The sequence below is a fragment of the Odontomachus brunneus genome, unplaced genomic scaffold (genome assembly GCF_010583005.1).
Source record: "Odontomachus brunneus isolate Ranch 3 - 2012 unplaced genomic scaffold, Obru_v1 Obru_scaffold_096, whole genome shotgun sequence".
Taxonomy (NCBI): Eukaryota; Metazoa; Arthropoda; class Insecta; order Hymenoptera; family Formicidae; genus Odontomachus; species Odontomachus brunneus.
The window spans coordinates 455,031-471,118 of NW_022639546.1; the positions used below are offsets into that span (position 1 = coordinate 455,031).

General features: G+C 38.7%; 1 protein-coding gene across 5 annotated transcripts in view; it reads left to right on the forward strand.

Moving 5' to 3' along the window:
* The window catches only part of LOC116848511 (beta-1,4-glucuronyltransferase 1), an 85,482-nt gene that overhangs the window by 63,593 nt on the left and 5,801 nt on the right, over nt 1–16,088 (forward strand). For all 5 annotated transcript variants that reach the window (XM_032824669.1, XM_032824670.1, XM_032824672.1 and 2 more), the window contains 4 exons: nt 10,569–11,268; nt 12,300–12,680; nt 14,568–14,903; nt 15,483–15,725. In XM_032824669.1, the coding sequence (XP_032680560.1) occupies nt 10,870–11,268; nt 12,300–12,680; nt 14,568–14,903; nt 15,483–15,725 (1,359 nt within the window). In that variant the 5' untranslated portion in view covers nt 10,569–10,869. The remainder of the gene's footprint in view (nt 1–10,568; nt 11,269–12,299; nt 12,681–14,567; nt 14,904–15,482; nt 15,726–16,088) is intronic.

The following is a 16,088-nucleotide window of genomic DNA, read 5'->3' on the forward strand; positions in this document are numbered from 1 at the left end:
TCTTTTTATTGGCTCTCCGTAGCTCTACAAAAATTTATACTAATCTTTTTTGCATAAATATCTACTAGTGTATCAAATTTTATTAAATTCCGAATGGTAGATCATAAACCGCCAGTACTACCTTAAGTATATACCATGGACGTGATATACATGGACCCCGCATACGGCCAGAAAAGTGAAGCCAATATGTACAGCCCCTCTATGTTTGCTGTCTCTTTCTGCACAGACAAAGTGTGCGATAAAATTTAAGTAAGACTTTTATTTGCCAGTCTAGTCGGGGTGCTGTTGCGCTCTATAATATTATGGAAACGAGAAATGGATGCACGCGCAACAAAAAAGTGACAAAATAGAAAGAAAAACTATAATCCCTCTATTCTAGCTCTCTTTCTAGATGTTGGCTTCACTCTATTAGACGACAGAACATAGGGCATTCGGAGTCCATATATAATACTATGCCCGTGGTATATACGTTCAGATCTTATAGTAAGTAATATTGATATATGAGCAAATAACATTGTATGTGCAAATAATATTAATATGTGAAATAAATACAACATTTCACGTTTAATATTAATATTATACATCATTGGCGTTTCATTTCAACTTGGATACTTCAACTTTATCTCAATACATCCAAAAAATTATACGTGATATTCAATTGAATTTCACGTGTTTCGTGTGATGTGTGTGTGTGTGTGTGTGTGTGTGTGCATGAGGAAACGACTATATTTGCCCGAGTGATCCCATTCGTCGCGTCGAAACGCACTCGTCCGATTATCTGAAAAACTCGAGTATCCCGTTATCACGTCAGTCGATTACTTCGGATAATCGCGATTTTCTCGTAATTTGACGACAATTTCGCAGCGTGACGTACACGTTCGCACGGTGATAAACGCGGGATGTTGCCAGACACACGCATACACACACACACACACACACACACACACACACACACACATACACATACACACACAACTGATTCACTACCGTGAAAAGCCGGGCGGAGGCCGCTTTTGCGCGAAACCTCGTTGTTTTAACCCCTTTAAGCTCGCCATTTATGCGACGCCGGTAAGCTTTCGGTGCCATAGCGACGCTGCGCGAACGCAATGGCTTAACTTCGTCCGGCGATGCACGGAATCGCTAAATATTCTTTCGGGCTTGTGAAGCGGCGATGAAACGCACTCGCCCGATGGGATATCAATTAAACGCGCTTTTTGCGCCTCTGATTGCAGGTTTTCGTTTAGCAAACGCGACTGCCTCGCGTCAAAAGTGTGATGAATTCGCTGTTGCGACGCAGTGTCGTTAACGGCGCCCTGAAAATCGCTTGATTAATGTAAAAATCCTCATTCTCAGATATATATCTAATCCTAGGCGTTCTTATTGTTTTAGTCTTTAATTGATAATCAATACACGCACGGAAAACAAATTAGCATTCATTTAAAACAAATATAATCAAATTAGCAACCATTGTTTCATATATAAGAAAAAATATATGGTTTTGTTGAAAAAATTTTAAAATCTTCAATTTCAACAAAGTTACAGTTTTGTTTGAATATTATAATAGCTTTATAAGTATGATATAATTATTTTGGAAAAAGTACATATGATTATGTTTAAAAACATTATATTTTTAATCCGATATTTTGTGTGTTTCCATTCATGAAAATTATACTTGAATAATAAGAACAGATTTTTTTCAATGGATCATATAAAATGTATCGATGCAAGTAATTTATCTTCGTTGAATGCTTTGTTTAATCTCATTTGAAGATTAATACGTCATACAGAAAAAAAGATTTGCTAATATATGGACAACTAAAATTATTAACTGCAGGAACAAATTTTCTTGCTTTCATAGCAAAGTTATTTAGTTGCGATAGCTAAAAGATTTGCTAATATATATATTAGCAAATCTCGCATGGCGAGAAAGAATCGCCGTAAAAAAATCACGGTAAATGCTAAAGTAAAATATAACAACGCGAAAGATTATTCGAATCACGCATCAGTACACTCCCAGAGCAGCAGGAATTCCTTTCTAATGAATGTTTCTGACGCTTCTGAATGTTTTACGGTACAATGCGATTTTCAGCGGAAATACGCATCAACTATTGCACGATCTGGTTTTGACGAAAATTGAGTTTCATGGTCACTGAACGCGCAAATGGCGATGATTAACGAGCTATCTCGGCAATCCTAGCTACTATCAGTTTCGGTCAACCACGCCTACTTCCTGAAAGAAGGGGACAGGAAGAGAGCGACCGGATACGTGTGGGTCTTCAAGATCTCCATTGTTCTATGAAAACCTTATAAAGTTCTTATAAGGCAAGTGGAATCGCGTTTGATCACTTATATGTGAATGCCTTCGCAAAAAGACGCGGTGTCATCTTTCCGCCGATTTTGAGAAGGATTATCGATGTGCCCATCTCGCAATTGGCACACGGAGAAAAATAATTTGCTGGCCCAACAAATTTTCTGTTGGTCTTTTTGTAAAAATCTTTTTGTTATTATATGGACAGCAAAAAAATTTGCTAAGAGTACTAACCACTATTTGCTGGATATAATTTACTAAATCTACAAATTATTTTGCTATAAGAACCATGATGGGTTTATATAAGCAGTTGCAATTTTGCTACGACAAATAAATTTGCTAAGGATACATTATTTTGCAACAATAGCAAATTAACGTGATTTTTAAGACAAATACACTCAACAAATTTTTTCTATCCTACAAAAATAATTTGCTGGCTCCGCAAATTTTCTGCTAGTCTAGCAAAATCTTTTCGTTATTATATGGACAGCAAAAAGATTTGCTAGGTATACTAATCACTATTTGCTGGATATATAATTATATAATTATAATTATATATCCAGCAAATATATAATATAATTATATAAATAATTTGCTGAATCTACAAATTATTTTGCTATAGGAACCATGATGGATTTATATAAGCAATTGCAGTTTTGTTCCGATAGCAAATAAATTTGCTAAGGATACATTATTTTGCATCAATAGCAAATTAACGTGATTCTTAGGACAAATACATTTAACAAATTTTTTCTATCGTAGCAACGAAACTACTTCTACTCTGATAACGAATAATTTGTAAAATTAGTTATGTCAATTAAATTTTTTTTTTATGTCATTACGAATATACAGTAGCAACGACGATTTTGCTAAAAAAGCAAAATTATTTTTCTCCGTGCGTAAACACAAATGGTTTTTTTTTCTTTTAGCGAACGTTCAGTTTATGATCGCCACTTTTTCGATGACCTCGACTTCTTGACATATGTTGCGAAGTCCTGAGTAACAGTCGAGCAATTTTAATTTGCGATTATTATTTATTAAAAAGTTATTAACAAATAAAGATTCGTTATTATTCAACATTTCTGCACAAAACGAAATTTATTGTCGTCCATGACGAACTCGAACTTAATCTACATTCGTCATTATCAATAATTACTTTCATTAATTAACGGACAGCTCTCCCTGACTCTTTCTCTCTTTCTCTTCCTCCCTACCTGCGAGTGCGCGGAAAAAATAAATACATGCTATCTTCGTCGGGAGTTATTTTTATGGCTTGATCCAATAATTGTAACAAGCCGCAGATACTTCGATCCATCGGATGTTAACGCCATTACATGATGATTATAGATGTCATTATGTTGAAGAGCCGCATGACAATTCGCTCATTATAATCGCGCGAAATTATAACTGTCACGAGCGTATTTTCTCAGTTTTATTTACGCGTCCAAGTAAAACGGAACAATTCATAAAATAGGAGGAAAAATGTCCTACAATAAAATGCGCTACAATAAAAATCTAATATTTCCAAGTGTCGCATCGGGACGTTCGTTAGTCCAGATACGATCGAAATTTCCATTCCATCTCACAGCTTGGGTTATTGTTCGACTGTCAATAGAATTTATTGAGCGGATTTATTATTCATACGGTGAACAGGCAACTCATTAGCCAGACAATCCCGTTCATCGTCAACAAACGAATATGCGCGATTTTAATCGAATGTAAAATAAGCAATCAGCGTTTATCTTTCGATTCGAATATCTTGGATTTAGGTGATTGGCCGATTGTTGCTCCCTTCTCGTCCATAACGAATCTCGATTGAAATAATTCCGAAATTTTCTGACCATCTATTAAATTCGTAGTAATTTTTCATTACCCGTAATAACGGGGTTTAACGTAATAATAACCGTGATTATATAAGAGAAAGTATTTCATCGATTAAAACGAGGCATAAAGTGAGATTTATTATTGCGAAAGTGGTGTGTCTCTTCGCTCACAATTGCGAGACCTTGTTACAATTTTCCTGTTCACGATATCATTCGAATGTCGCGTGAAGTGATCTATATAATTACTCACATCGCTTCACCGCTTGAGGTTAATTAATTCTCCAGTGACTTTCACGTGGAAATAATAAACCGACTCAATAATGGAATTAATTTGTCACTTTCCACACACGGAAATAAGAACATTCTTATTTCAAAAATATCTTTATTTTTTACACTTTGACATCTTAAAATGAAATTACGTGCACAGAAAAAAGGTTTGGTTGAATTAATCAAATATCTGGTCGAATATGAACGAACCAGAAATTGCGGTTGATGTAACCCGAATTCTGTTTAAGTTAACAAGATTTTTGGTTGACTAATCAAACATGTCTGATAAATAACCAGACATGTTTGGTTAGTCAATCAAAAATCTTGTTAACTTAAACAAAATTCGGGTTACTTTAATCGAAATTTCTGGATCGTTCATATTCGACCAGCTATTTGGTTAATTCAACCAAACCTTTTTTTTCCGTGTAGTGTTACGAAGATAAGTCATTTACATTAACATATCTATAATATGTATGATCCAACAAAGAAAAATGTGTTCTTATTATTCAAAAATGTTCATGAATGTATATAATATTGGGTTGAGAATATGATATTTTTAAGTGTCGAAAGAAGTTATCACCAAAATAATCATATTATATATATTATACTCCTTAGGAGAGATTATTAATATACAAATAAATAACGCCCGGGTTTACAAGTCGATGATCGAATCGATATCGATGATGATTTTTTCGGACCACTCGATTTGATAACGATAGATTCTTTATTGATATTCAATAAGAGATCGAAATTTTATCGATGTTACATAAAGAATAAATCCATATGTCATAGATATGTCAAGATATTCCCTTGTAAATAGATGCTATATCGTAAAATTACAACTAAAAATTTAGTTGATACATGACATTTATTATATTATTACACAGAAGATATTAGAAAACAAATAACATATTAATTATATTTGATCATTTGTCATGAAGTACTAAATAATATCATAAAATATATATAAAGAGAAACCAGGAAAAAATAATACAATGTCATTAAAAACATACAACTATTTGCGCACTATAAATAAATGTATCAGTATGTAAAATATTTTTTTATGTATCAAAAAGAAATATAAACATATTATCTGTACCCATTTCTTCATATTTTTATTATACAGAATATCCAGTAATAAATATAATATCACTAATGAAACATATAAAGGAAGATTAATATTGCATGAATGATAGATATGCATAATATTTTGTCGATGTCGAGTCGACACCTACATATCAATTTCATTTATAGAAGATATCGTATAGCTATCGACTTGTTATTGATAATTTAATTTTTATCTAGTAGATATCATATGCAGATATCATATAGATTTTAACATATCCATATATCGAGTCGATATATTAATTCGACTTTAGTAGTTTATATTAATATGACACTATAAGATCTGTATTCGCTGCTCATTAGCCTTAAAAACTTTGTTAGTTACTTGAATAATATAAGGAGCTTCATACATAATTTCGTTGACTTTAGTACGATATAAGTTGAATAATGACTAGATCGTCGACATAGTATCTTCCAAATGTCTTGATGATATCTTCGAAATATCAAATTGATTATTGATTTTCACATGATTTTAACTTGATTTCAATACGATATCGAACAGATTTTTCGTCAATTTGTCGACCCGAGCGTTGTTGAAATTCAAAGCTTAAAAATTCTTCTAACAAAATTATATATCATTGCTCATGTGTGAAACAACAATTGTTGATTTGAGTATATTACTTTTAAGACTCCTTGTACTTCGGCCATGTTGAATTTGTGGCATCAGAAGCGAGGAACGACATACTGATGAAAGTTACATACCATTTCTAAATGAAGATAAACATGAACGAAAGAACATTTGAGACCGTTTGAGCACATTTGTAAAATTGTTCGAAAGATATTTCTTTTCTCTGACGATTAATAAATAGTCGTACAACAAATGATGAAGTGAGGCATGCAGACGACAGATTTATTTCATCATTTCACTCGCCCCATTTATATTTCACCATTTATATTTCACCATTTATTATACAACTATTTATTGATCATCTGAGGAAAGAAATACCTCTCGGATAATTTTCCAAATATGCTCAAGCAATCTCATATGTTCTTTCATTCATATTTATCTTTATTCAGAAATGGCATGCAACTTTCGCCAGCATTCCTCGTTTCTCTGACGTTACAAATCCGACATGGCCGACGAGGTACATGAAGCCTTAAGTAGGTACTAATCTTTTTTCCGTGCACGTAGTTTTATCCTGCAATAATATCGCGTTCCACTAATGACACAGTCGACTGAGACGCAGCTCTTGGTAAGTCAATACGCCTAAAGTTGCATGTGTAACAAAAAGAAATCCCTCGAAGCCGTTGCCTCCCAACTGCGCACTACCCTGCGGAGCGCGGTTAAAGTTGGTTAAAGTTTAGCCAGTCGCGAAGTAATAACAATCCGTTATCACGAGATCCTCGCGAATGAGGACCGCGCTTTTCAGAAAATTGCACGACAACCGACGGTCAGCCGCGTGTCGATTCCGCATTTTAAAAATAACGCCGTTCGCGTTATGCCACGAGCGATCGATAGTAAATGGATGACTCAGAGACTTCAGAATTCTTTCTGTTTCTCTAGCTTTTCTAGAAACTTATACCTAGTTTCCTAATTATTATATACTATAAATAATACATCAATATACGGTATCCAAATATTTTATAAAAAAATATGAGTTAATATGAGTTAAATGAAATATCTTGCTCATTCTTAAGGGCATTCTTACACTGTAAAAAATCTTGCGTACACAGTACGTAAGCAAATGTTCCAAAAAGTCCATTCTAAATTTTGTGTCGAAAATAACTCATTCATATGTTCATTCGTGTGTTATTTATGTTATGTACTAGTCTAAACATAATATAAATAACACACGAATAAACATAAATGACTTATTTTCGACACAAAATTTAAAGTGGACTTTTTGGAACATTTGTTTACGTACTGTGTACACAAGATTTTTTACAGTGTAAATGCTGCTTTCGAGCTTTATATACTAACATTTTTTTATTTCTGTAATTTTTTTTCTAAATTACTATTTTACCAGCTTTCCGGAATCGCCGAGTAATTTATCGAGTGAGTTATCGTCAAACTGGGTCATTTTCATCTGTAGTTATATGTATAGCATTTCAGTGAAGGAATTGTGTACTTTGAGAGAGTGGCATATGGTGGCATTTGATTCTTCATTACTGTCTTCCTCGCGAGCGCGCTCATTTTGTGATTCCTCGCTAACTACTCGATACCTGTCGAACGCTCGCTCGTTAACGAGCACGTGCTTTTTTATCATGGCCATCAGACTGAACACCCGGCCTCTCATTGCGAGGCCAGATGATGAGATTGAAAATCGCCGACCGCTCGAATACGCTCGTGGGGAAGGATTAAACAGTCGGAAAGAGCTGCATATCGTTCTTTTTTTTTTTTTATCTCTCATGTCTCACGGCATTCCAAACGTTTGCGTAGCGTCGTGGGTCGCGTGCGAATATTAGATGACGATAATATTTCTGTCTGTCACACTATCGTTATCTATACCGTTTTATCGCATATTCTTCGCGGCGAATCGTTAATTCGTATGATTTTAATACTGCTGCTTGATGTGTTACTTCCTCTATTTGTCTTGCGTTAGATCACCAGCTATTCCGCGTCCTATTGTGTGATTTAAAAGCGTACTCGTGCAGTTAATTATTGGCTCACACACTGTGTGTGTTGTGTACCGTCGTCCTTTACTCATTTACAACACAATTTATCACAATTTGCAACACACAACTACACAAATATTACAAGTTGGAGCTCATAATACGGCTCGATACGCAGACATGCCTCTGTGTGTACGGTCGGCTGGTCAAATATAGAAGCACTTTTCCTTGGTGAGTTTTGCAATCTGTTCGGTATCCAATAGGAAAACATGTCTGAGAACATCTCCTGAAAATCATTGAAGAAACAAATTCTCCTACTGGATACGAAATACGTTACGAAACTCATCCTGGAGAAACGTTGCAATCTTTAATCAGCCAGCTGTTCTGCAAATCCAAGTGTGTAACTTTTCAATATATCAGTGTGTAATTTGACTGGAGCTCTTTTTACAGTCTCTTGCGGTTTTAAATCACGTCATTTGCTACGCTTAAACGTCTTAATTGACGTCGCTTGAAATGAGGAGAAACATGTAAAAAGAGATTCAGCCACTCAATTGGATCTGCGTAAGAAATAAGTTGCAAAACGATTTAGACATAACGCGATATTGGACCTCGCGAAACTGTTAAAATTGGGAGTCATTACAGACGAGCTTGCCTAGTAATTATATTATTAATTATTATTATTAATTATTATTATTAATTATCAGTATTAGCCTTATTTAATATTCTTAATTATATTATTATTATTTAAATGTCTCATTCTTTCTTTAGTTATCACCTTTAATTATTATTATTGTGTAAATCCGTCACTAATGATTTTGAATTCTGACAGTTTGTCAAGCTCTAAACTTCGTTGTGTCTAAATTTTGCAAGCCACTGTACGTCTTCCTCCAGCTGTGGATGGGGTAGAGATAAGATTCATGAGATAAAAAGAAATTTCACCAGTCACACGATTACGCGCCTCGAGTCGCATTGTTTATCAAATTTGTCGCTGATAATAACCCCTTCCTAATTTCACGATTAAAATAGCCACGGCCGCGTATGACGAGCGAAGATTGCATGCTGCAGATTATTCTCGCGGCACGAAATAACTGTTGAAATCGTTTCTTCGCGGCGTGTGCTCCGAAAGGACCGCTTTTCTCGCTCGGTCTAGAAACATATCGGTCGTGGATTCGCGACTTCAGCTCGGCAACTTTCGTCGGTAATCTCCTCTTCGCGGAGACTCTTCGCTCGATGGCGCAAGATCAACCACGAAAAAAGCAACGAGGCGGCTCTCGCTTCTTATTAGTCATTTTCGGCGATTAATAGCTCCCCCTCGTCGTTCCTTCCATCTCGATTTCACCTGGCCGACATTGCTAAACATCGGATCGTGATCCTGTGAAGAAAATCGTTCGGCGAATCGCCGTTACTCAATTCGAAGCGGCGCTTCGCGACGATGATGTCGCGTTATATAGTTATAACTGTGACAGAGTGGCAGAAGGAGAAAAAATAGTGGGGTTATTATTACTTTTTTATTTTTTCTTCCAAAATTTTTAAATTTTATATCTAACCTATGTTTATGTTCCTATATTTTATAATCCACGTTATATTTTCTATATCATATATAAAATTATATATTATATAGAATTTTATTATATACAATATTAAATATACAATATTATATATATTATTAATTTATATATATTATTATATTATTATTATATATATAATATACAGATATACAATATTATATATATAGATATACAATTTTATAAATATATATATATATACATATTAAAGATATATGTGTATATATTAATGATATATATAAATAAGTATATATATATATATATATATATATATATAAAATCGCGGAAGATAGAATATAAATTAAATATAAAATTTACAAATTTTGGAGGGAGAGAAGCAAACTGTAAGAACCTTCACTACTCTCCCTCCTCTTCTATCACAATTATAATTCTTTAACGCAATATCATCATCGACAATGAATTGAATAACAGCTATTATATATATATTCTTTTTTTTTTTGTAATTCTCTTTATTAATATGTCAAAATTGTACCTATATATTCGTGATACAGTTGAAACATCTATCCCTCTGTATTTTTTTTTTAAATAATTGTACATTAAAAGATTTAGCTCGTTAATAAGGATTATTATTATTATTATTATTGTTATTATTATTATGAGCTGGCCGACTAGCTCGGCCCCGTCTTCATCGACGAGCGAGCCCGTTGTAACGCTTCAACGAGGAAGCAGACGCGGGATAAGGGGAAAGTCGTGTCGGGTCTCTCGTCGAGTCATTAAATTAGATCGCCAGCGATGTGCCTCGAGATAAACGAGACCGCGATATACAGTAAGAGATACGTAACTACCTCTGAGGAACGGAGCGCATAGCATAGAGTCCTATCTCAACGAAAGGGTATGCGATCCTCGACCCTAACAAGCCGTATCAACCTGTCGTAATCCGGATCCCTTTTCCTCTTCTGGTTCCAGGTGCGCGCACTCCAAGTCCCGGTCGACAACGGCCTTCGCAGTAGTCATGAGCAGGTCCTGATCGCGGACAGCCGTGGGCCGACGCGACGGGGTGGATGCGGCGGTCAACGACAGGAACTACCACGAGCAGCCCGACGTTGACGATACCAACCGCAACAACGACAACTGCGTCGTCATTCAGAAGGGATCATCGCTCGCACATCGCGAGAGTCACGTGAGCGACGCGACCTTTCCTCATCGCCTGTTCATCGTACAGTCCCCTTCACGCCAGTCGCAGAGCAGGTTCAAGGGAGGCTGTAGAATGAGCATCTTAGCCATCGCCCGCAGGAACTGGGCGCTACGCCTGTCGGTGGTGCTGAATGTGTGCGTGCTGCTGTACGTGTGCACCAACATCGGCTCGTCCGGGCCGTGGATCGAGGAACCGCCGACCAACTGGGCGGCGCCGCTCCAATCGGACACCTACAGCACCATCGACCTCGTAAACGGCACTCAGAAGGGTGCCGCGTCCTCGTCGGCAGCTTCCGCCGCGTCTGTGGGCGCTATCAAGGATGCCACGGCGCCTAAGACGAACGGCGCCGTCGCTGCCGCCGTCGCCGCCGCCGCTACCGGTCCCTTCAGGAGCAAGCTTCTCGTCACCACAACGCCCAACGGGGCCAAGGTCGAGGCTCTCGACAAGTCGGAGCATTCGCATAATCAGACGGTACGTTCTCTTTTGGTCGTCCTGTTTTCTCTTCATAGCCCGCTTCCCTTCTTCTTATCTTTGATCTTTCCTTTGATCCTCGCAATGCGCCTCGACGCTTTCAAACGAGGGCTGCTGACAATAGAAATAAAAGATAGGGAACATTGTTATAGCTGCTCGTATAGCACCAGAGATGGGAACTTAAATTTAAGTCCCTTTTTTAAGTGCTTTTCGTTGTTATCTGGAGAAATATCTGTTGCAAGTCACGCTCTTCAAAGAATTAAGATTGCATTCCAAAACGACCTTTTTTCGAGGAAGATTGTGCTGAAAATCCAAACAGTTTATGTAACGTGAACCATGAATTTGCAGTAAAATTTTCCTCAAAAAGAATCTTTTAAAATATAATCCAAGCATAAAATTTCGATGCTTTCGGAACGACAGTCCTTCCTTTCTTCTCTTTATCTCACCTTTGATCTTCTCTTTGATCCTACCAATGTAACGTTTTCCTCGACATAATGGTGGAAATAAAAAATAGAAAATATTGTAGCTGTGTGCTCGTAGCACTAAAAGTGAAAACTTAAATTTCTTAATCAGTCTTCATTGGTATCTAAAGAAACATCGGGAATGTTGCGGGTAATATTCCTGAAAGAATGAAGTATGTAATTTTTCCGACAAATATCGCGGAACGACAGCGCCTTTCTCTCTTTTTCGAGCAGCGAAATGAAAATGGATCGTACAAAAGTCACACGAAGAATTCCCACGACTTTCGATGTGCACTCGAGCGTTGTATCATTAACTCCAAAGCGGACAGTTATTTTCGTTATCGTAAAAGACGATCGCGTTATCCTTCTGCCTTTCACGCCGCTCAATGACCAATAACTGTGCAACTATCGAAGTTCGCGCCGGTAGAAGCCGATTTCCTTCGCGAGATCGCGTTACCGGTGTGTGTATCGCATAGAAAAATTCAGGCAGCGAGCGCTCTGCGGTATTTCCAACGCAAACGATAATTTCCTCATTTTAACGGCGGTTAAACGAGCGCTTTCTCGTTTCAGGTGAGGAACGGCACGACGGTCGCGCGGCCGGCGGCGATGAGCCTGAAGGAGGCCATTCCCTGCAACGAGAAGTCAACCGAGCCGAGGCGGGCGCAGCGGGGCGACTACTGGGTTCTCTATAATTACGTGCCGATGAGCATGGCGGTGAGATGCTGGGAGAGCGTAACGTACACCACGCACGCCGACTACACGTTCCTGGACAATCTGGAGCCGCTGCTGGAGCGCTGGCGGGCGCCGATATCGATCGCCATGCACGCGCCCGGCACCGACTTCCCGGCGACCCTCGACGCCATCAGATATTCGAGAAATTGCGGCAGTCCGTTGGTCTCGCAACTGGTAACCTTCCACGTCTTCTTCAGCAGCAAACACGTGCCAAAAGCGGTGAGTGGACGATTTGACCCTCGATCCGAGTGTCATCCACCGTCATCTCAAGTTCCACCCGCGATATGTTCAAGTCTCTCCCTGAGTTCCAGATCCATCGCGAATTTCCTGAGCCATATCGCGCCAACGCGATGAACATATATTTCCTTCCGTTAACCAGCAGTCACTGGAGAGACCCCGCTGTGTTCACCCCGAGCACTTTCCCTTAGACATCTCGTGTGAATCTATGACACTTTGCAAGTATCCCGCTGATACGTTATAACGTATCTAACGAGAGGACTAACTAGAATGTCATCACATTCAGTCGGTTGCAAGATGCTTTCGATGCAACGAAGTTGGGAGCTTATCTAACTGTCAAAATTGTTGAGAGTTATTGTCGATAAATGCTTACGCGCAACAATAATATAATTAAGAACACTAAATGATAATAAGTAATAATACTAGTAATAATTAGTAATATATTAATTACTAACCAAGAGCCCGTCGCGCAGAATAATGACTTTCAATTTCGGCAGTTTGATGAGCTTCCAACTTCATTGTGTCGAAATCGTTGTGCAAGTCACTGTGCACATGGCGCCATGGATGCTCCATCATCCTCTAGAATGAGAATCGTACGATTTTCGACCTCATGCGTATATGAATAAGATTGAAATCCATTATAAACTATGTTCAAAAAAAAAATATATATATATATATTCACTGCCAGTACTGAAAATTTATAGTTCATTTTATATATACTATAGATTTTCAATACTGGCAGTGAATATCGGAACACAAACATAATTGAAGCCATTATAACTATAGTTACTTATGCGACTTTCAACTTCAAGCGTTATGCTTGAGAATCGTGCAACTTTTGATCTAGGATATAGTATGAAAAAAACATTTATGCTTTTTCTCTCATATAAATTTTTTTAAATTTTACTATGTTTTTAGTCCAGAACTGGGTCGTTGAAACCATCATAATTAAAGTCAAAAATAGATTATTGAATATATAGAAGTAGACTATTGATTTAACTATTATAATTAAAGCCATTATAGCTCTATCATTATAACTACAATTACGCGATTTTTAGCCTCAAACCACTTCAAGACTGAAAATTGTGTGACTCGGGTAAACAGATAGAACATTGGTCTGGCCCATTAATGATAGATCCGGCCGCGGCGCGCGAACGTCGTTACGTTGCGGCAAGCGCAGGAGAGCCCGTCCCAGTAATTTGTTTCTCGGGCGGTGCGTGCGTAAATCTACCTTATGCATATGCAGCTCGCCGCTTGGCACGCGAACGGTATTTAGATCGTGCCGCCTTGTTGCTGTTGTGGCGTCCGTGTATCCTCGTCAAGCTGATACACGTCGTAACGAACACTTCGGCGAGCTGAAGTGTGCGAGTACGTGTGTATCGCGTTCTCTGCTTCCGCGAAACATTCGCGCGGCGAAACATTCGTTTCCGCGGCCGATTTCGCTCATCGCGAAGCAAAGGAGTGGAAACCGCACGTCTTGTATCGCGTGATAAGTTAAGAATACATGTGCTTTTTGCGCACGGGTATCTGCAACCGCGAAACATCAGTCTTTTCTCGTTAGATTAAGACTAGATTAGATTAGATTAAGAGAAGGGAATGCACTATGAAAAAGAAGAGGAAAAAGGGAAAAATACTTTTTGGTAAAAAAGAAATAAAAACACCAACTTCTTGGTACAAAAAGAAATAAAAACACTATCTTCTTGATATAAAGAGAAATAAAAACATCACCTTCTTGGTAAAAAATAAATTATAAAGAAGAAAAGAGAGAAAACGGCCGCCTTCTTAATGGTGCTCTTTTCCCTTCTTCCTTTTCTTGTTTAATGCATATGCGATATTGCTCGCTAAAACTCGTCTGCAATTCTGTCGTAGGTGCCACCGTCGGAGCAGATTGTCTCCGACACATACAACTGCTCGCTCGGGCCGCCGTGGGTGAACGTCAGCCTCTCGAAGATGTACAAGAACGACAAGAAGCTGCTGTACCCGGTGAACGTGGGCCGCAACGTGGCGCGGGAATCCGCGCCCACTTTCTACGTGTTCCCCAGCGACATAGAGCTGTACCCAAGTCCGAATCTGCCTACCAAGTTCCTGGAGATGATCCGTAGGAGAGATCAGCCGGCTCTCTACAAGCCAAATCCCAAGGTCTTCGTGCTGCCCATCTTCGAGGTGGACGGGAAGAGCCTGCCGCCTAACAACAAGACTCATCTGGTATGTTTAACGTATAGCAACCTCATTCGATCGGCTTGCGATTTACATGTGGCCGGATCGACGCTCTATTCTCGATACTGGCAATTAAGCACGTGCCAAAGAGAGCACAACGACGGCAACGAGAGATACGCAGTACGCACGACTGCGCGTTGGCAGTGTAGACATCGAGGACCGACGAATCAATGGTACTTCCTTTGACCGTGGACCTTGATACGCGGAATTAGCGTCGCTATTGTCTGACGGTCTCGCGCACAGCGCGCCGGCTACGACACATGGCTCGGCGCGCGGCACAATGCACCTTTTGTCATGTCGCATTCAGAACTGGAGCGCCTCAACAAAGAACGATTGTAATCTGGACGAGTGTACGTGATACTAATTGCCGGTTATTTCTTTTACCACTTTCCGCCAATACGCAAAGCACGCCACAAGTCGCGCAGGACGTCACGAACGACAAGCCCGTTTACGACGCGTTTGGCTTTTTTTTTATTGCACAATCGCGTACACGACGCGTTTACTGTGCACGACACATATATGTGTCGTGCGTAGAATTCTGTTTCTAAAGTTCGTGTGGGTCCACAGGTGCAAATGCTGAAGGCGGGCACCGCTATACCTTTCCACAAGAAACTATGTTCCGGCTGCCACAACGTGCCCAAAAGCAAGGAGTGGCAGGAAGCGGCCGAGACGGAAGATCTGCACGTGTTCCACATCGGTAAGAGAACTGGTAGCTTCATACACTGGGAGCCGATCTTCATCGGGACCAATAACGATCCTCTTTACGACGAGAGATTAAGCTGGGAGGGAAAGAGTGATAAAATGACGCAGGTAAGTTTATCCGACTGCCTAAACTGTTCGTTGCGAGTGTTTTCAAAACGGTTTCAATGCTTTTCTCAACGCGTTTTGGAACGTAGCCGATGACCTAATGAGAGAACTTGTCTCTAATTGATTCCCAGAAGTTATATTTTCTCATTAGGCCATTGGCTGCGTTCCACATTGAAAAGAAATAAGACACATGAAATGCGCTCCACATTGCATTGAAAAGAAATGAGAGACATGAAATGAATCTCGTTTATCGATATGTTTTGTTTCATTATTTATCATACGACTATTTATTAATCGTCAAGGGAAAGAGATATATTTCGGACAATTTTACAAGTATGCTCAAACAGTTTCAAATACTCTCTCGTC